Source organism: Netta rufina (genome assembly GCF_964035555.1).
Source record: "Netta rufina genome assembly, chromosome: 1".
NCBI lineage: Eukaryota > Metazoa > Chordata > Aves > Anseriformes > Anatidae > Netta > Netta rufina.
In genome coordinates this window covers 92,632,534-92,653,945 of record NC_140123.1, presented here as the reverse complement: position 1 = coordinate 92,653,945, position 21,412 = coordinate 92,632,534, and the positions used below count along the sequence as shown (strand labels likewise).

The 21,412-nt window shown below is 44.8% G+C and overlaps 1 protein-coding gene across 3 annotated transcripts in view; it reads left to right on the top strand.

The window, feature by feature from the left end:
• Window positions 1-3,331: 3,331 nt before the first annotated feature.
• The window catches only part of ABCG1 (ATP binding cassette subfamily G member 1), a gene marked incomplete at both ends in the record, with an annotated part of 50,032 nt that continues 31,951 nt past the window's right edge, over window positions 3,332-21,412 (top strand). For all 3 annotated transcript variants that reach the window (XM_084287470.1, XM_084287469.1, XM_084287468.1), the window contains 2 exons: window positions 3,332-3,373; window positions 6,212-6,455. In XM_084287470.1, the coding sequence (XP_084143596.1) occupies window positions 3,332-3,373; window positions 6,212-6,455 (286 nt within the window). The remainder of the gene's footprint in view (window positions 3,374-6,211; window positions 6,456-21,412) is intronic.

Here is a 21,412-nt window from a genome sequence, read left to right as displayed (position 1 = left end):
GTGAAATATTTTGCCTTTTGCATTTTACACTTTCTTTTTCTCCTTTGCCTGTTCCACATTTCTCGGTTGAACTTTTCCTACATGTTGTATCTTAGCAGCTACATCCATGCTGGCCGCTGTGTTCCCCCAGGCTGTACTGCTTCTCCATGTGAACTAGTTCTTGCACAGAGACACCAGAGCTATCTATAATACACTGAAAATACTCCTGTGAGTGTGCTGTAGATCAGCCCTCTCCTGCTGCTCGTATGCTTCCACTTTGGCCTGCCCTTCCCAGCTCATTTCTTCTTGTGCTGTCCTCTTTCTTTCCTGTGGGTTGCACCAATCCACCGCCTGTAATGCTTACCCTGCTGTAAAGCCTGGAAGCTACTACTGTTTCCTCGTCTATTTTAGGAGTGAGAGTTTTGTCCCTGCCTGCTTGTCCTCACCTTCATCTGCAGCTGCTTTTTTTTTTTTTTTTTTTTTTTGTCCTGGATTTTTTTACTCTCTCTCTCCCTCTCTCTCAATGTGTGTCTTTTTTCTTCTCAGAGTTGTATGCTTGGTATTTTTTTGTCTGCAGGGACCAGGGGATCACCTGTAAAGTTAATGGAAGAGTTAATGAGGGAATGTAGGAATGCAGGAGACTGCTATTTTTAGCAGTCTTATGTAATCATTTTTTTTCCCCGTGTGATATCAAAATAGATACCAAATTTAGTTGGTAAGTAGAATTTAGTTTCTGTGAAACCTGTTTTTACGTCTCAGTGTTTTACAAGAAGCTCTGTTAGATACTGATCCAGCAGCCACTGTGAAAAAATAATTCCCTGCGATGCGATTGTGTACTCGTGCTCAGGCTAAAGCCCTGTGGGCAGTAACAGGAGTGGTGCTTGAGTAAAGGCTGCAGGTCTGAGCCCTACGTTGTTTTCATCCCATGCCTCACCTGAGGAGGGTTTGTGTCTCCTTGCCACCTCATATGAAATAATGCGACCTGTCTGGCCATGCTGGGGTGGCCCAAGTGGCAGCATGGCCAGTCCCAAAGCTGGCAAGCTACACGTGCCTTTCTCTGCGGGACCCTTTTGTGAAAGGCACAGTTCAGTCCTTAGTACCATAAGCTGCTTACAGCCTGAGCTAAAACTTTTGTTTGTGCAGCAGATTTCAGCACTGTCAACTGTGCTTTACTGTAACGTTGCGTTACAGCCTTCTTTCTTTTTATCTTGCTTCTTCCCAAGCCTTTAAGAAGTTGAAACAGATGAGAAACAGAGGAGAACAAGCATTGTGCTGGGTCTGTATTGCATGTGCACTAAGATGAGGATATTTCATGCACCTTCTCTTCGTCTTCCTCTACGTGGCAGTTAAAACATCTGACGTCTTTAAGCAGTTCGTTTAACCCCATAAGTGCCTTAAATATAGTATTTCACAGCCCTTTTCAGGTATTGTGGGAGATAATTCAGTTTAAGGGAAAATAGAGGAAATAAAGTTTGAATAAATTTTAGATGCTATGGATATGTGTTCCCAATCAAGTAAAACCCTGGAGCCTCACTGGAACAATAGTTCATAATTTCTCTTTATTTCAAAAATTAGTGTTAATTTTATTTCTTCTCAAACACAATTCAGGTCTCCGGTGAAGACTTCTGGACGGGCCTATCTGTGTTTTGTCTGGTACTCCACAACAGGTAGAGATTTTTTCCCCACTACATGAGTAACAAGTAAATGGTTTTCTGCAATATCTGGTGACTGAATCCAAGGTGAAGAGCAGTGAGTCTCAATGCTCTACTCCTCGGCAACAAGATGTAGTGGATGTAAGAGATCACGGCTGTTCAAGGGGAAACCTGGTGTAGTTCATGTTAAGAGACATCTACTGAAGTTTATTAGCACATTCAGGAGTGACAGCTATATGTCAGGAAGTCCTTGAGCCCAGAATGTCTGTGGGTTGGCAGAGTATCAAGGAGACATCTGACACACACTAGCCTTGTGCTTGTGCTCTTCTTTGATCATCCATCTCCTGGCCCTGCCACACTGGGTGGCCTGTGCTAAGCATCTATCTCCTCACAGCTCAAGAAGGATAAAATACTTTCCAGTCTTTCAGGGGCTTTGTGAGGATTATTACCTTGCTATCTGTACAATGCTACGTGAGTGCCAAGCATTATGGCAAGCTCCCTTTAGCAGACTCCTCAGGGGTAATGAATTCATGTATAAAATGTTCTGTAGACGTTTTGAATCTCTTTCTCAGATCCTTGCTATGATTTATCTACCCATATATTCCTTCTAATGCTCCCTGAGGAAAGGGAGTCCCTTAGCATATGGAAAACAGGCCCAGTGGGCACACTTCAGAGGCCCTGGAGAAGGTTGGTTGATGTTTCAGCATTCAGCTTCTTGGCATGGTGAAGTGCCTGGGCAGAGCTTCCTGCTGCTGGGTAGTGAGGCTAATTAAACTGACTTGAAATCTAGCTATGGATCTATACTCATCGCAGGAGTGCCAATGCAACTCTTAACAGCATCCATTGCACTTAATGAGCAAGAGAAGGCTCAGGGACAACCTTATCGCACTCTACAAGTACCTTAAAGGAGGCTGTAGCGAGGTGGGGGTTGGTCTATTCTCCCACGTGCCTGGTGACAGGACGAGGGGGAATGGGCTAAAGTTGTGCCAGGGGAAGTTTAGGTTGGATATTAGGAAGAACTTATTTACTGAAAGGCTTGTTAGGCACTGGAATAGGCTGCCTAGGGAAGTGGTTGAGTCACCATCCCTGGAGGTCTTTAAAAGACGTTTAGATGTAGAGCTTAGAGGTATGGTTTAGTGGAGGGCTTGTTAGTGTTAGGTCAGAGGTTGGACGAGGTGATCTTGGAGGTCTCCTCCAACCTGGATGGTTCTGTGATACGTTGTTCTGGCCCCACCATTGCTGCAATGTAGGTCTTAGACTTGAGGAGAAAACGATGAGAGAAGAAAACTTGGTTACAACCTTCTGTTTTCTCAGAGCCTGCACCCAAACAGCTTGCTCAGTTTACAAATCACACAGAAGTCCTAGGGCCGAGAGAGGAGATTTTTGTCATCCCCGGTCCCTCCGGGAGCTCACGAGCAAGCCACCTTGCCCACGGCAGGGCCACCCCTGCCCCGCCACATGGCGGCCGCCCCGCTCCCCTCATCCCCTCATCAGCGCGATGGCGGCGGGCGGGGCCGCGTTCAACGCGGCGGGGCGGCCCCCATCTCGGCGGAGCCGCCCTCCCTCCATCCTTCCCTCCCTCCCTCCATCCTCTCCGCCGCCGAGCCGGCCGGGGAGGCGACACCCGAGGGCTCGGCACGGTGCTGGCGGAGCGGGAGCCGCCGCCAGCAGCAGCAGCAGCAGCAGCAGCAGCGGGGCACATGGCATGCCTGATGGCGGCTTTCTCCCTGGGCACCGCTCTGGTAAGGGCGCCCTGCTCGCCCTTCCTTCGCGGCCGGGACGAGGGGGGAAAGGAGGGCTCCGTGGGGCTCCGTGAGGGCAGGGTGGGCGGCTGGGGGTGCCCGGGGGTGCCCGGTGATGGTTCCCGGTGCCCGGTGCCCGGTGGCGGTGCTTGACCGGCAGTAACCTCCCGGCTTGAGCTGCTGCTGGGATTAGGGGGTTGTGGCAGCACGCTCCCTGCCCCGCCGCCGGTGCTTTCTCGAAACGGATTTACCGGGGGGGACCGTAACCTCTATTTCTGGCGTAAAAGCTTGGGTGAAAGGCAGGCAGGCTGCGGGAGGAGGAAGGGATGGTGCGGGGAAGTTGCTTGGGGGAAAGGGCGCAGGGTGTGAGGGAGCATCGCGGTGTGGGGTAAACAGCAGCAGGCAGTTCAGCCCCTCACGGCAAGCCGGGGAATAAAACTGTGTGAAATCGGCCGAGGTGTAAGCCCCATAGGTGTGTTTGAGGTGGACACCGGTGCGAAAGACACGGCTGCACGCATACATCAGTGGAGAAGCACACGGCTTGTGCTCGTAGATCCGTGAAACCCCTCAGGCGCTCTCTGGTGCCACTTTATACGGGCTGGCGGCTGTACGAGCCACCAGAACTGCCCACCTGGTGGGGAATTTCAAGCAAAGACCCCACAGGATTTCAGTCACCCAGGTGGCAGGGGACATCCTCACCCCAGTGAGGGGACCCCGGTGAGGCTGGCGTCTGACCCAGGGCTGTGTCACGCTCTGCTGAGGAGAGGCGTTTCAGTCGGCCGGGTGACTGACATGCTTTGCTTATGTCCCAGGAACAAAAGTCTCTGGCCGCCTACTTTTGGCTGATTAAGTCATACCGCAAGGAGCTCATCCAAAGGATGTTTCTTTTTGAAACCATCTAAACCGGAGAAGCCCTGACTGTCCCTTGAGTAGCGATGGTGACCTGCTCATTGGTAGTTTTTGGATATTCCCTCTGGCACGTGAAGCTGCTCGGTAGTTTCTGTGAACCAATGACTTTGAGAGTGCCAAAGTAAGCCTTGAAAACATTTAGGAACATTATCAAATCACCTCCTGTTAATTTTTTAAGGGAAGAAGGAGGTCTCCGTTCTTTAACTGTTCAGGTCTAAGGTGTTTCACATTACGCTTGTTATGTTCAAATTACGTGCTATTACAGTCATCTGTTTAAGAAATTGGGAGTAAGTGCTACTGGATACTTGACCTCTGAGCAACTTGAGAGCATGATTAAAATCTCTTGCTTGAGAAAATGTGGTAAGCAGAGCAGATTTTCACATCCAGAGCTATGTGCTTGTGCAGGAAGAACTGGAAGACGCTTGGTAACCACTGGTTTTGAAGGACTGTATTTTAGGGTTTTTCATCAGAAGTAACTGACCTGAAAAGCACATACATAGGGAGACCACTCCCCATGACAGAGGATGATTTTGGAGGCAGTGTGACTTAGTTGCACTGGAGAGTGAGAAGGGAGAAACAGTGTCACGACCTACAGCTCCTTATTTGAGAGTGTTCAACGCTGGTGCCTTGGAAAGAGGTACAGCAGATCTGCTTTTCAGTGGGTATCTTTTGGAGACATGTAGGTTGTTGGACATGGGTGACAGGATGGAAAGCCTGGCATATGTTACCTACAGAATTAGTTTCTGGTGCAGATCTGCATTAAAAATATAAGATTTTATTATAGACAACTGTGCAGATGTTAGGTGCTGCTTATGGCATACTCCAAACAACAGATGACAAAGGATGTCCTCCGAACTGTTTAAAATTCTGTTTAGCTGAAGAAGATTCATGGTTGTTTTCGTTTAGGCCTTGGACATATCCTGTCGATACTGGTCCAAGGTGCCTGTGAAGGTAAAAGGAATCGAAAAAGTTCAGATTTTGTGTGCATAAATAAAAAAGAAGGGAAAGGCAGACAGCAAGCTGCTGTCACAGTCAGGAGAGGAGGGGAAAGAGCCTCCATCCAAAAAAAGCCAAGTGGAATTGCACTGGGTACTACACTGGGCAAAGCATGGTAGGAGGCATGGCTGTGAGCAGAGAGCATTGACCTTGCAGTGTCAGCAGTGCTGTACTGAGCAGGGTTTAGTATGTTTATGTAGCTGATAAGATTTCCATTAGGGATCACTGTCAAGCAAGGAAGGATTTTGGATGGAAATCGCTGTGCTTTCCTAACAAACCTCTAGAAAAGAAGTTGTACTGCTGCAGGTCTCAGTCTCCAGAACTATTGCTGCCGGAGCAGATAAAGCAGAAAACAGTACATTTCAAAATTTGCAGAAGTGTAACTTGTGCGATTTCACATTTACGGAAGTATCTTCTGATCTAAAGGCGTAAGAGCTCTTGGACTTTTTGAGAGGCTGTCTTCTGACATGTCTGCGTAAACAATTGTTCAGCTAGCTCCCTTCCCCCTTCAGCTCTGTCCTAATACAAGCCTTGGAATCAGGGCAACTAGAGCCTAATTCTTGGAGGGAATGAGAAACTGAATACACTGTGACTGTACTTAGAAATTGTATTCTTCTGCTGTATTATTCTGGTGCAAGAGCCATTCTGTTCTGAAGTTAGGTACTGATGTGCTGTATATACCCACTGAGAGGAAAGTGGTGCGAAAGGAACCGCTCTTTGTGTGCGACAAGCTCTTTTACCTCTCCTATCAAGATACTGGCAGAACAAACAAAAGATTATTTTTCCCTCTTTCACCTTTCAACACATTTCTGTGCTGGATTCTGTGCTTGGATTTTATTTTAGATAATAACTCTTCTCATGCAGAAGGTTTTGAAATGTGTTCCTAAGGGGAAGTCTGTGAACTTTGTCCTTTCTCCAACTTTTTCCCTCTAGAACGCCAGCAGTTCTGCCTGCACGATGGCCGAGCCGAAGTCAGTGTGCGTTTCGGTGGATGAGGTGGTCTCCAATGGCACAGATAACCAAGACGTTCGACTGATGAATGGACACTTAAAAAAGGTGGACAATACTCTGACAGAAGCTCATCGTTTCTCCTACCTGCCACGCAGACCAGCTGTAAACATTGAATTTAAAGAACTCTCATATTCCATCCAAGAAGGGCCATGGTGGAGGAAGAAAGGTGAGGAAAATGTAATGCTTTAACACCTTATAGCTGAAAAGAGCATAAAGAAGCTGCCCCAGGGCTGACTGAAAGGCTAGGTGCAGGATTTGTCCCTGCTCTGGAAGCAGACACCACTTCCTTCTGAGGAACGTGGAGAGTCCCCCAAGCAGACAGCTGGGAACTTCCCAGGAGCCTGACGCTTGCGCTCCAAGAAACTGTAGATGCAGTAATTTGTACAACTGTTTATTTTTGCCTCCCAATTCTGAAGTATCTGAAGCACATACAGTACTCCTGTGCTGCCAAGTATGTGTCCTGTGATCCTGCATGTTTACAATTTGTTGTTTGAGTGCTGGGGGAGGACAGGTTGAGCATGCAGTAGTTTAAAGATAGGGGTCGGGGAAAAGGGTATGCTTTTTTTAACTTTTACAATACGTTGTTTTGTCAAATGGCTGTTTTTTTTCAGTACCCTTGCAGAACAGCAAGCACATCTGAATTTCAGAAGGCATTTGAAACCAAGATAGTTATTCTCTTAAAATGCTGTGTTTTAAAGTCAGTGCTGTGGGCTATTGGCATGTCAGCACATCTGTGTCTCTTGGTTTTCTCAGATGGGTGTCTTTAAGTTTACCATTTCTTTTAACTGATGAAATGACTGCCTATTGCTAGGTCTAAATCCTGAGATTTAGTCAAGGACCAGCATGCTTTTTTGCTAGTTACTTTGCTAATACACAACCAACTGTTCACAGCCTGTAACACAGGGCCCACCAAAATGATGTGGATATTGGATGCGTGTCAAGGGAAGTCAAACATTACCACTTTATTTTCACAATACAATCTCACTTATAGCTCTGAAACATTGCTTCTGGTGCTGATTTATTGATGGGAGTTAGGAGGGCATATTCAGCTCTGTTCCTTATATACTCTTGGTCTATTCCAGTTCCGAAAGGTGGGTGTAACATGGCTCTGCCCTTTTTCATCTGCTTTGTATTCGTTCTTTTTATACTTTCATTTGCATTGTGTAGCCATGTGTTTTCTGGAGACTTTCTTGTGTGTCTTTGTGTGACTAGTTGTCTCTCTGAAAGAAAAAATAGGTCATGCAGTAAATTCGTGCTAGCAAAAAGAAGGAAGTCCAAAAGAAAATACTGAAATCTTGAGGAGAATTTTGTGTGCTAAATGCCTTAATTGCTCTTTCTGGAGGAATTCTCTCTTAGTAGTGTAAATTGCTACGGCTGTGTGCTTTAGTTATTTTTGAGAGATAAGACCCTGCCAACATGCTGGCTGAGCCATATTTGATACCTGGACTTGCTTTGAATCTATAAATCCGCTGGCTTAAAGGTTCCACTTGAAATTGTTTCGCAAAGTACATTGCTGCTGTCTGGAAATGTTGTCATTATCATAACACCGAGGCTTGAATAGTCTAGAAATGTGTGGTATGAAAAACACTGAGCTGTGGCCGTGCAACTGCTGCCGTTTCAGGACAGCCTATGCATGCAGTTAATCATTTGTGGAAGGATGTGCAGTCTTGTGGCTTTAATTTTTTTTTAACATCAAAACTATATGTGTACACACCTGCCTTCTTTAAACTATTTAGTAAGATTGCATCTAGATCTGCTGTCCAGAGGAGAACAACTCAGTTTGGCAATGACTTTTGTACAAAATTATTTCTCGTCTTTCTGGAGTAAACTCAAATTTTGAAGTATTTTTTTTTTCCCCAAGAAATAGAACTATGCTGAAGTGTCTCATGTCGGACTTGACAATTTGAGTGTTTTAACTGGTCTGTTTCTCACTGGCCAAAAATGATGAAAGGGTTCCAGATCAGAAACCCACTACACTTGGATTTGCAAGCGGAGATGGCCTCGCAGTGGCTTACAACTACACAGTGGGAAGCTCTGAAGACGCTGCAGCCAAACTCCTGGTGGTAGAGCCAGCTGATACATAACAAGGGTCAGTGGCAACGTGCTGCAGTTTGGGCGGCTTACAGTGGAAAACAGCTTTTTACCAGGAGGGTGGTGCAGCGCTGGGACAGGTCACCCTGGTGGTGTGGTTTCTCCTTGCTGCGGGGTTTAGAAGAGTGGACTTGGCACAACCACAGCTGGCCTGAGTTATTGGTGGTGATCATCTTGCTTTGAGCAGCAGGCTGGATTAGGGCACCTCCAGAGGTCCCTTCCAAGCAAGGCTTTTATGATTCAGCTTATAGAAACCTACCAGAAACAAACTTCCCTCCCAGCCATGTTCCCTCTCCAGAGGTTGACCCTGATACATAGGTATTAGTAGAGAAGGTTTTCCAGTAGAGAAACAGAAAACTGAATACCGAACTGCCTAAGTAGTCCCAAAGGAAGGTTGGGACCAAAATATTAGATGCCTTGAATCATTTTAGCAGTTGTGTGAATAGAACTTTGTGTGTAATTTTGGTTATCTCTGTTTAAAATGAGTAGGCTTGCAGATAAACACACTACATGTAGAACCATTCTGAACGCCTCTTACTGGTTTCTCCTCCAGTGGGAAACTGGGACTTTGCAATGGGTTTTAATCTGTGTCTGTTCAGGAAAAGGGTCATATTTTACCTCTAAAAATGGGTGGCTGATTTAGCTGTATATTTCTTGGGGCTTCCCTGCACTAAAAGTCTTTCTCATTGCTGTGAAGTCAAATGTTTAAATTCACTGTTGTTTTTTTTTTTTAATGAGTAGCAGAGAACATGCTCATGAAGGTACAAAGTCCAGTATTGGCAATCCAACTAATTAAGAAAAAAAAACCAACAACACAGTAAACTTGCACGTGCAAGATGGAAAAAAAAAAAACACACGAAGATGTGTCTCAGTTCATTCTGTTCTTTGGTGCTGTTCATGGCAATAAGGGGTAAGGGATGCTGTTCTGAAAATGTGCCTAATGGTGTTTCTATTCTGAAATGGAGCTGGAAAAATTCTGCTATTCCTGCATCTTTCCCCACAGCTGTAATGAATTAGTTAAAACCTTTTAGTGAGTGTTGGATCACAAAGGGAGAAATACAGTTTCCTTGTGAAGACAATTTGTGCCAGTGTGCTAGAGAGGAATTGAACTAAAAAGCAACAACAGAAAAACGTACTCCCTTCAGTGAGGATGTTATTGTAAAGTAATGTTAAGGTTAGGCTCTAAATTAACAAAAGGAGGAATAATTAGTAATGCTGTCATTGTGTTCTGTACTTTGCTGCATTGTTCAGACAGTGAAACTCATGGTTTGTAACATCATTTACTTTTTATTAGCAGCACAAAGAAGGTGAGCTTGAATTGCTTGTCAACAACAAATAAGCTAAATTAGCCATAGTAGATTTCAAATTAGAATTTTTCATTGATTTGTGTCTCAGCCTTAACACACCTAATTTATCTATTAAATATAATTTAACTTTTAACTTTTAAATCTCTGTAAAAACAAGGAAGGGCGTTTCATTCTCAGAATTATCTGAGAAATGCTGCTTGCTACCATCAAGCCTGGTCCGCTCTTTTTATCAAATTGAGTTTTTATCAAATTCATAGTGAGGATTTGTACGACTCTGGGTCTGATTCATTCGTGGTGTAATTCCTCTTGAAGTCAGTGGTATTAACAGGAATGAACCTGGCAGATGAGTCCTTGATCAAAGAAACTCTGTCTGACCCGGTCAGGTCAGCAGGACTCCTTATCAATAAGGGAATTTGGAAGAGGTTACAGAAGTGAAATTTTTCAGAAGGTCTCACGTAACTTTGGCATTTCCTTCATAAAGCTTTTAGGGAATTACTCAGCTGGCAGAACAAACTTTTTCTTCAGTTTTGAAGGAAAGAGATTGGTAAAAACGCATCTCAGTGTTTGATTCCAGTCTGTGTTCCAGCATGTGCCAGAAGTCTCGTGCAGGTCAGCAGGACGCAAGATTTTCTTAAGAAACCTCCAGGACTGCAGGAGCAGGTAGACAGCGTGTCAAGGTTAAGATGAACTGGCAAAGCCAGAAAAAAAAAAAAAAAAAAAAAAAAAAGGAAAATTCAGCACGCAAACAAACTATGCCTTCTCCTTTCTGGAGAAGCTGGATGAGGGAGCCAGCTGACTCAGCCAGGGGAAGAGAGAGAACAGGAGAGTCCTCTGTTAGATCAAGTGTGGGCTCCTTAATTGAGGAAAAGCAACATCCACAGAGCTTCAGAACAAACCTTGGCCAAGATTTCACTGCCTTATCACACAGCCATTTATCTGAGGGTTGAAAAAGAGACTGAAAGTGGCTCTTATCCTGGCTTGTGAACTGTCTGCTCAAGCTGTATCTTCAAATGACATTGAAAATGTCATTTAAAATGCAAACAACAGGAACATGCATTGGGTTTAGCAGTTTATATTAAAAAAGAAAAAAAAAGTAATGTGTAGGTTTTAGAGCTAGGACTGCCTGAAAACTATACCAGGGGATTTTGTAGAAGTCTGTGCCTTAGCTTTTTGCTGTTGTTGTTTTATAAGCACCATAAAGAGATCTGAATAGAGTGACTGATGGAGGAGTGAAATTATGGATGGTCCCAAATACGAGGAAGTCTCAAAAAGTACTTTGGAGTCTTCTGTCTTGCTATAACTCTTTCCCTTCATTTAGTTCGGTTCTGTGTACACACACCCCCAAGGACGTTTATCCTTTTGTTTCCAGGTGTCTGCCGTAAGGTAGGATCCCAGGGAAATACCGCTCCTACCTCACGAGTGCCTCTGGGATGAAAACGCTAATAAATTGGCTTTTAAAACTCCGCCACAATTTGAGGACTGATTTTTTTTTTTTTTTTTTTTCCTAGCGCTTGTCAGTATTCGTGGTTAATTAGGCAAGAGTGTAGTTGGAAATTTCTCCATTGTTATTTTGAGGGCTGCAGTGACTCACCCGTGCCGCCTGGGGATGGAAGTGGCGGTCGGATTTGATCTGGAGTAACCTCTGGGGGAAGGGGCCCTGCTCTTCTTACCGGGAGGATTAGCGGCCACGCAGAAGTTCAGGCTCAGCAGAAAACGCCCAAATGTTACGTGGGGTTTGCTGTAAGAGCTCAGGCCCCCAGGGAAGGCGAGGGGTCGTAGAGGTCCTGTCTTTTCTTATGAGATTTTGGGTTCGTAACGTGAAGATTCAGCGCGTGAAACGTGCAGGCGAGGTCTGACGGCGTAAAGGAGGGGGATGCAGGACTAGGACTGTTCACTTTGGATGGCCCCATAGTGTCTGAGGGGGAAATAGGGAATATTTGCCAGGTTGCTTGGTATTCGTAAAGGGCTGGAAGCATCCATCACCGCCCGAGGCGGTGTCATCAGAGCAGCGCAGAGGTCTGCGTGCTGTGTGAATGCTGATCTCTGAACGAGGTGGAAACATAGCCCCCTGTCGAGCCCTCAGCACGGGTTTGAGCAGGCTGGCTTTTGCTGCTCTGTTACGAATTCCTTATTTCTGGTACGTGTGCTGGGACAGCCCCCATTCCCTTTATTTTTATTATTTAGCTGTCTGGTTTTTATGTTGCTGCATCTTTCCCGTCACTCCTCACCCTGAAGCCCCGAACGGAAAAGGAAAAGGGGGTTGGCGGGAGGTGAGGGGGGTGGGGGGTGGGATTTGCCCTAAATTATTTGCTAATCCTTGCCAGAGGAGTCGGAAAAAGCCTGTCCTCATCCCCAGCAGGTGCACTGCGGTAGAGGGCTGGCTGGCGGTTACTGGCGGTCAGTGCACTGCAGTAACCCGCGGCGGCGATGCTCCGCGCCGGCGAGCCGGCCCTGGTTGTGGTTGGCTGCTCCGCGAGCTGTTGCTAAGAGGAGAGGAGAAATAGATGAGCAGGAAAGAGCCCCCCGGAATTAAATAAATAAAGAGCCCGCCGCCGGAGAGGGAGTTCTCGCTCCTCGCCATCCGCCGACAGATGGGTCGCGTTGTTTGCCGCGGGTTTCGCCCGGGAGCGTGGTCTCAGCCCGGAGAGCAGAGGGGGTGCAAATTCAGAGCCGCCTGCCAGGAGGAGTAAACAAGTTAAGCTGGTTGAAACGAGCTGCAGTACTAGTAAAAGCTCCTCAACCGAGCGTTTTGTGGCTTCTTTTTCAGTCCCTTAAAACGTTAGAGGGATTAATGGCAACAAAACGTGACTTCTCACAAGATTTCTAAATTCGTGTTTCAACCTTGGAAAACCCATACAGCTTCTCTCTTACCTCTTAAGCTGTGTCAAGACAGTAAAAATATCCTAAGAAGTCACTGTCACTGGAACAGTTCACAGTGCTTTATTGAGAGATAAATAACAACCCCTAGCATCCTCTGCATGGCTTGTATAAAATAGGGGCTGCTAGGGACAAATCCTGCTCAGCCCCTTTGTCTGACTGTCAGTTTCCCAGCCGAGAATGACATTCCTGTAGCAGTAGTTCTGCTGAAACAGAGAATTGCTTATTTTCCTTCATACGGAGCCCGTTGTTATTACTGTGGGATTTTTTTTTTTTTTTGTATGCAGAGCTTTTTTTTTTTTTTTTTTGAAATGTGTCTGAGTTTGACTCAGGAAGCCGTGGTTGCTGAGCTTTTGTGTGAGTGGAACATATTTCTCTTCTTTCCCTTTGTCATATTGTTGGTAAAACAATGCCAACAAGATTGAGAACTCGTGGCCGAGGAAGGTTCAGAGAGGGACCAGTTAAAACATTTTGGGAATAATATCCCAGGGAAGGGGTGATGGCAGTGGCGATGAGCTGTTGGGAGGCTGAGCTGCCGTCTCCACCGTTTCCATCTCACCATGAGCATGTGTTGGGGGCTGGCTGTAACACACCCTGACAGCTCCCCACTGCGACCTTCTGTACGCCGAGTGGGCTTTGATGAAGTGCTTTGCTGTCCTCTGCCCGTACGCAGTCATCTCGTGCTCGAGGTGTTGAGGAGTAGTGATTGCACGTACCGTCTTCAGAGGTGGTGTGTAGCTGTGCCGTGTGGGTAACCGGAGAATCGTAACATCATTGGAAAAGACCTCAAAGATCATCAAGTCCACCACTAAACTATATCCCTAAGCACTACATGTACACGAGGCCATTTTCACTTCTGTATTTACATGTCATTTTGGAAAGTACCCGCTGGAAGCCCATGGGGTCTAAACTTACATGCGTACCAAGGCGTAAGTACCAAGTCTTTTGTTCTCAAGGGATTTAAGATCTCAGAGTTCAGCTCTATTCTCTAAGAAACTAATTCCTTCACACTTCCCTGTAGCATTGTTCTCCTATGTAAACTGGCTGGTTTGGGGAGGACAGAGCTCAGGGAACATGATACCACTCAAATACGTGGCAGACCCTGAGTGAGTATACCCTGCTGCAGTGTAATTCGTAGCCATACCTGCAAAACTGATGGCAACTTTTGTCGTCTTTGAGGAAAAAATGTTTGCTCTTACTATGGGAATTAACACCTCAAGACTTGCTCCAAAATACACGCAAGGAGAATCCCAGCAGAGTGGGCTAGCACGCGGGAAGGAACTGGTTTGGATTTGAAATGAAAGCACTGCAGACCGAAGGGTGGGCATTCAGTCTCAAAGTGAGTGTCCTTCAGGCAGAACTCAGTGCAGTAGCCAAAAAGGCCATGCCTTGCCCTGCAGACCTCTGTGGCTTTCACACTCCTGAGGTCCGTAAGGATGTGTGTCTAACACTTTTTGGGAAAAATAACATGGGAGTTTGGGTCGGTTTGCTGTTGTACAAAGTCAGAGGATGCCCGCCTGGCCCAGTGTCCGTTCCCTGACAGCAGGCAGAGGTAAATGCTTCGTGCATGGTGTGAGAACAGGCGGGCATGCAGTGTGCCCCACGTCCCTGCAACTTGCAGCTCAGGTTTCCAGAACCAGGTTTGTGTACCAGCCGTTCGTGGAATTTTCTTTTGTAAAATCATTCACTTGCTCTCTGACCCTGTGCACACTTTCAGTGTGTGTATGCACCTTGCTGTTTGCCTGCTTTTCCAAATCATTTAGGAGTAAATGCATAGCCTGATACAAATCCCCTGAGACTCAGGGGGAAACTTTCCCCACAGACTGACCACTGTCTCCTATTCTGGTGTCTCCTGTTGCTTCACCTGCTTTCTCGTTCATTTGAGAGCCGTCCATCTACCTTCGTGTCAGGTTCATTTATTTAACAACTTTAGTAAAAGACCTCACTGAAACTTTCCGTGACATCCGTGTAAGATGACAAAATGGCCTTTCTTTCAAGACATTACTTCCAAAGGACATCACGTGCAATTTACGTAACCAAATCTTGGGTCAGAGGCTTCTGCACAAGTTCTCTCTTTTTGTCTGTTAAAAGCATTGGGGCAGTGACAAGCGGGGATGTTCGGGGTTCAGATTGCCTGCCTACTGTGCCAGCTAGGCTCTGAACCTAGAAGCCAGCAATTTCTGTTTAACATCACCACTATGGAGGACGGCAAAAACACCAGCACTGGCTTAGGCTTTACCATGTGGAAGGTTTATCTTTTAGTAATGTTGTCATCTTGATATAAATGCCTGTGTTAATTAGGAAACTGAAAGACTAAGGGTCCTCAAATCCCTCCAAATGTAGTCACTTCTTCACCAACTTTCAAAGACATGAAAGGAAGGTACAGTTTAATCAAATCTGTGTGGAAGAATTACTGCCCCTTTCAACCTTCTTTAACTTGTTTGTCCCCCAAACAATAGTTTAAATATGATGGAAAAGGTCACAGTGCATAGATAGTAAGGCAAGGAACTTCAGTTGTTTTCAGTAAGTATTTGAGTCTGAGTAGCTTCCTACAAGCAAGCATCCTTATGTATTTCATTTGTTCCTTAAGTACGCTATCAGGAGGCCTGCTGAAATATCCCATCGGTGACGATACAGATATTTGAAAATTACTCCCTTGTGAGTTGTGTTCTTTAGTACAGACGTTTGAGGTTAATTTGGCCTTTGGATGCTTCCTCTCCTAGAAAAGAAGATTGGAGAATGAATATTTGATGGAGAACGTAGGGGGTAGTATAAAATACAGAAAGCCTAGTGTTGTGTAAGTGCCTGTTGAAGAAGGGCAGAATAATTCCTTCTAGGAAATTGTATGGCTGGAGACTTAAACTGCAATATGTCTTCAGTCATCCTGCAGAAACCTTTTTAACTATGTTTCCTGATTGGGCTCTCTTGCCGCTGTTAGGCTTGTATTCTCATTCACAGCTCATTTAGACTTTTTTGATTTTGGTGGAAGAAACAGATGCAATCTGAAGACTTAATTCTCTTCAGAGAGGCTAGGGATGAAGTAGTCCAAGTTGTTAACAGAAAGAAGGACGCGGAATTACATAACAGGCAGACCGAGTTAACCACTTGTTTGTTGGTTCATCATTCATTCCTTATCTGTTCCAAAGAAAAATAAATGGCAGAGACCTTGGCTTTACAAGACAATTTACCATCTGCCTCTCATCTAGTATCTGCAGCCTACATCTTCTGTGTAAGAATCGCGTTTCTTCCTGCTTTGCATGTTTAGAATAATAACAAATGTTGTTTATAATTGCAGTACATCTGCTGCAGCAGAGAGGAGAAAATGGAACGTGCCATGGTCAGGTTCCTGCGTAGATGAGAGTGAGACCTCTGCTCTGCCTCATGCTGATCTTCAGAGAGCTGGCTTTCATGCGGGGCAGGAGAAGAAAGGAATTTCAAATGAAGTGATGCAGCTAGTCAATACAAAAAAAAAAAGAGAGAAAAAAATCAGAAGGTTTTAATACTCTCATTAAGCAGCAGGGTGAATTCTGCCCTTTTGCATATGTTTTGTGCTAAGCGAAGTGCTCAAGTGGATGAGGCCGCACCAACAGAGCATGGCTGGTATAATTTCTTTAGTCATGATCCAGTCACTATCTCAAGTGCTTTGGAAATTAAACACTCTAGCAGCACCAGCATTACAAGGCTAGAATGGGTAAATAAGCACACAATTAAAAGGACGGGGATTGAAGGTAAATACTTAACTTTTGGAGGGAGGACAGATTTTTTACCCGTGTCAAAATACCACTAAGTTCAGCCAGCTTACTGAATCTGACTGTCAAGGCCTGACTGCGTAAAATAACAATCTGAGGCGCATAAAACTGAAACCTGTGGCTGGCCATGTGGGAGTGAGCTTCCTTCTCCACTAAGAGGTGAATGTCATATGATGGAAGGACAAGCAAAAATGCAGAGGAATACCTCTGAGCGCAGCTGCCCATGAAAAGTTACTCGTTTGGGTCTTGGTTTCGACCCTGGGCCTTGTAGAATCATTTGAAGGAGAATTTTCTGAAAAGAAGGAATTTGACAGGAAATAAATACTAAGCATACGGATGCTGGATGGGAGACCTTGCTGAAAACCAGTTGGGTCAGATTGGTTTTGCGATCAGAAATGCAAAGTCTTTGCGAGAAATTTGCAAGAATTTCTAATTTTGATGGCTGTAAAACAAAACAGTTTTAGCTGTAGACAGATTTCATGGGGCTCCGGGACACAAAGGGATTCCTCCTGCCCCAGTCCAGTGGCAGCCTCGGCTCTCTGTTTGCAGGTCCAGCTGGTAATTAGGTATTAATTACCAAGGCAGGTATTCCATCCTGCAGCTGGTTTTACACAGGTTCCCGCTCCTTTTCCCCCTGCATGGCACACTTAAGTCCTGTTCCTCTCCAGGGAGAGAGTTTCCCCACTGATGCACCCTGGTGGGTTTTCCACCAGGGTCTGTGGTCCTGTCCTTTTCCTTCAAGAGCCTTAAAAGTGGCTGATTCAGGGGCTGTGTTTGCACAGAGTATGTTGGTGGGGCTGATACCTCTGCTGGTGCTCTCAGCCTGGGTTTTTGTTTTTTGGTGTGCCTGACCTTTTATCACATAGCTGAGCAAAGACAATTTTTAGACTTGCTTGGCCAATTTGATTTTGCTAAGCCTTCTATTTAAACATAAATGGCATCTGCTTAGCCAGTAGCTCCTCTAATTCCGGGGAAAGTTTCCTTGTGATTTAAATCATCATTGAATTAGGACTCACACCTGAACATTTTTACCCTCCCATGTGAAAGCATCAGAAAAGTTGAGTAACTGCCAGCAGGGAATAGAGGTGCTGCCATTTGCAATTATAATAAATCAGGGTCTGCTGTCTTTAAGGCTGAGTTATAACAATGTGTGTGAGTTGCTGTATTAAAAAATAGTCAGAGGACCTTGACAGACATTCGCAAAGAAAGTTGACTATTTGATTTCTTGCCTGGGAGAATGATGATGTAAATCTCAAGGAAAAACATATTGCCTGAAGTAGTCACAGGTCCATGAACCTCGGGATCACTGTAAGACTAGGTGTTTGTAGACAATGACTGTGCCTTCTCCACTGACAGTAAGGCACCTGGGGACAGTACAAGAAACATGAAACTCCATAACGTGAGTAATACTACTTATCATATTTACTCTTTACCGTCTTTATTATTTATTGGACCAGTTGATCTTGGAGGTCTTTTCCAACCTTTATGATTCTGTGATCCCAGCCTCCTGAGTCATGTATTCTCTAAATACCTTGTGTATAAGCCATGAAAACAAACAAACAAAAATAAAGTAAGCCTTCCCATAGCGAGCATAGTTGTGGTATTTTAACACTGTGTTTGAGTCTCATTGACAAGTGTTAAGTAAGGAAAACAAACTTCATCAAGCCAAGTGGGCTGGGACAAAAAGTGACACACGTTCTGCGATAAATAAACCTAACTTTGGAGCCAACCTTTGGTTCAGCTCAGACACTCAAGCAGCACTACCTGAGAAGTACATGGCCAAATGAATCTTAAAATCTCAGCAGTGGCATATTGGATAACCCGAAGAATAGATATGGGTAGTCTGCCAAGGGTGTTGTCTTACAGTAGATCATTCTGGACCGAATTCGTCCCTGTTATAAATTAACTGAAATTAATAACACTTGATGAAGGAAGAGTATGACCTACTATCTGAAAAGCACTTTTTCCACTTGTTAATGTGGTTCAGTGCTAAAACTGCTTTCTAGAAGAGGCAGAAGCTAACACAGTTCATGTCAAATGCCAGTGCTGAAAGTCAAGCAAGCTGGATTTCTGACTACCAGCGTAACAAAGCAAAGCCCATCTATATCCTACTCCGTCCCATCACCCACAGTGTTAACCTGAGAGAACTGGTCCTGTCTTGTGGCCCAGCTCCTGTCCAGATAAGCAGCACCACAAATGCCTCCATCATCCAATGTGGGCGCGTCTCAGAAGATCAGAACAGCCCCCTTTCAGCGTGCAAAGAGTCATGTATGGCTTCTTCCCCAGATTTCTACATATTCATGTTAGTAATCGGTGAGCATATTGTATGTGCCTTTTCTTTATTTTTATACGTATGATCTGTTAATATGTTCAATGTATTGTAGATACACAGGTGATCTAATATATTTACATGGATATGTGTAAACATAAATGTGTATGTGCACATGTATATTTTAGATACCTATATGCACGTACACCCATACACTCAGTCAGGTGTATTTATTTGTGTACAAAATCTGGCCGTGTATCACTATAACAGATACTTTGAAGGTAATATTTTTATTGAGGTATATATTCCTCCTCCTTTTCATGACAAGGTGAAATAATTATAGAAATACAGTAAGAACCTGATGCTTTTTAATGAAAAGCAAGAGAATATTGGTTGCTTAGAAGTGGCTCGAGTCTGTTGCTACTGGATTAACAGCATAATAAGCTAAAATAGCAGGAAAACTGACTGTAAAATGGAAGCTGTTTTATCCACCTGAATGCCACTGGTTTAAAGAATGGTATAAATAAAAGACAGCATTTTGCTGATGCTTTTCAATAGGGGCTTATTGCATTACATAAGTTGAGTAATTTTCTGCTCTCAGTAATTTCTGCCGTAATCAGATTGCTTGTGCTTTGTTTGTTCTTGCTTTCCTTAGAAGTTATAAGGAAGAATGGGTTGGAGCCCTTGTGTTTATCAATGGTAGGTCCAATTCAGACGTGTTTGGGCAATTGTTCCTGTTTACAACTGCCAGCATCATTATCTGAATTTCCCTTCTTATTAATTCAAGCATTATTGCAACTCCCTTTCTTGCTAGGTGTAACAGAGAGTATGCTTGTGTGTCAGATAAATGGGTTCTACTCCTGTCTGTTTGGCTGCTGGTTTGCTGGTGACAGAAAACTGGAAGAAGTCTGCATTTTGGGGTACAGAAGGAAAATGTTAGGCTTTCATGTAAACTAATGGCAATGTGCTTTTTTAGTTTGCAAAAGATAGAGCGGTGCAAGGAATGGGAATGGAGTAGAGGTGAGCTACTGGCTGATTTTCTTGGGGGCTGGAAATGTCCCTTGACTGCCCTAGGGAGGGCAAATAACAGCACGAGGGTGAGCACCTGAGATCTGCAAGTGGAGGGCACTTTCCAGAAATATCTCTGTGCACCCAGTGGGTGTCTGTGTTCCCCTGTGGCTACGTTTGCCTTCTGTGAGCACCTCTGATGTAGGAGGGAAGGGAGAACATCAATTGAGGACGTTGTCTGGTTGTGGTCAGCCTCTGTTGTTCTCATTGTCTTTTTTGCTAGCCACCCTGGCACTAATACTCCTCAAGATCTGTGTGAATTGCCCAATGCATTTTAAAAGCTTCTCTCTCCTCTTCCCTCTTTTCCAGATCTCCTATTTTCCCATATTTGTGCCAGTGCTGACACTTAAACACATAGGCAGAAGTGACTCCCAGTGCTTCCAGGATGTTTACAATTGTACACAAGGAAAGGAGATTGAAGATGGAGTCAAGATTAACCTCTCCTTTTGTATCGCAGTATCATTATCTAATTAGATCAGAAGCAAAGCCCTGCAGCTTAGTCAGTATTAGAGCGTAGGCACCCATTTCAGGAGGAAGCCTTTGAGAAGAGCAATCTTCAGCCGTCCACCTACACCATTTTCTTTGTGGATTTGCAAGATGGAAAAAGTGACAGATGTAAACCTCCCCAAAGGCAATTGCATCTTCTCCTCGTGCGTTCCCTTTAAAGAGACTTCTTCCCCTCGAATCACTGACTCGTGGACGATCCCCACAGGGGACCCTTGTCTTTGTTGTCTGTGGGTTGCTGCTTCAGGGACAGAACAGCTCCATTAGAGCTCAGCGGGTCAGGTCCTGAAAAGATCATCTGCTGGTTTTGAATATCCCCTGCTACGTTGTTGTTGGCACAGGTAGCCTTCAGCAGGGAGTTGGAGCCGTAGTGCAGATAAGCTGTATGGAGAGGGAATGGGAAAGAGCAGGGAGCTCTTCCCAGTTGCCAGAAGAGGTCCTTCACCTCATCAAGGACTCTGTCATCCAGCAGCTGCTGTACCTTACTGCAGAAAAAGGCCAAGAGAGTTCAGACATATGGAGAAACTCCAGCTGGGGCTCTAGCCACATGATTTATAGGTACAATTCTTGGGGTTTATGTATGGTGGCATTCATGCATGGGGTTTTGGTTCTTCAACGGTTCCAAAATGACTTTCTGGTTTCTTAATACAGCAGTCGTCCCTCTAGAAGAGCATGAGACTGCTCTTGTGCAGTTTCCCCAGGGATTCTTCCGATGTAACAGACAGTAGGATTTTTTTGTGGGCAATGCCAAACCTGTAGGTTTGATTAAGTTTCGAACTTACCACCCTATGTGAAATTAAGCCTAGCATGAGCTTCGCTTTCTTGACCTCTAAGGCTCTTAAAGCAGTGCTTTGGAGTCCTGCAGGAAACCATACTGTATAGCAAACCCTTTCTTTGTAAATTGATGATAAATTGGGACAATTTGTCTCAAGTGGAAAGTGTGAAAGAGAAGAACAGAGTAAAGCAGACTTTGTCCTACCTACGGGATCTTCATATTCGATGTCGGTTCACTGAGAACATGGGACCATGAATCTGGCCAATGCATGTAGAGGCTATTGTGATGACCATAACAAAGACTGTAAAATACTGAACTCTTGCAAATATTACAAATGGGGCAAAGTGGAAAGTCAACTGTTAGGGGCAGATAGCAGTGCTTAAAAGGAGTTTGTTGGGTTTCATTTGGGTCTTCACGGGAGGTGGAGTGGTGACTCAGTTTTAACATGCACATACAGAGATTTAAAAAAAAAAAAAAAAAAAA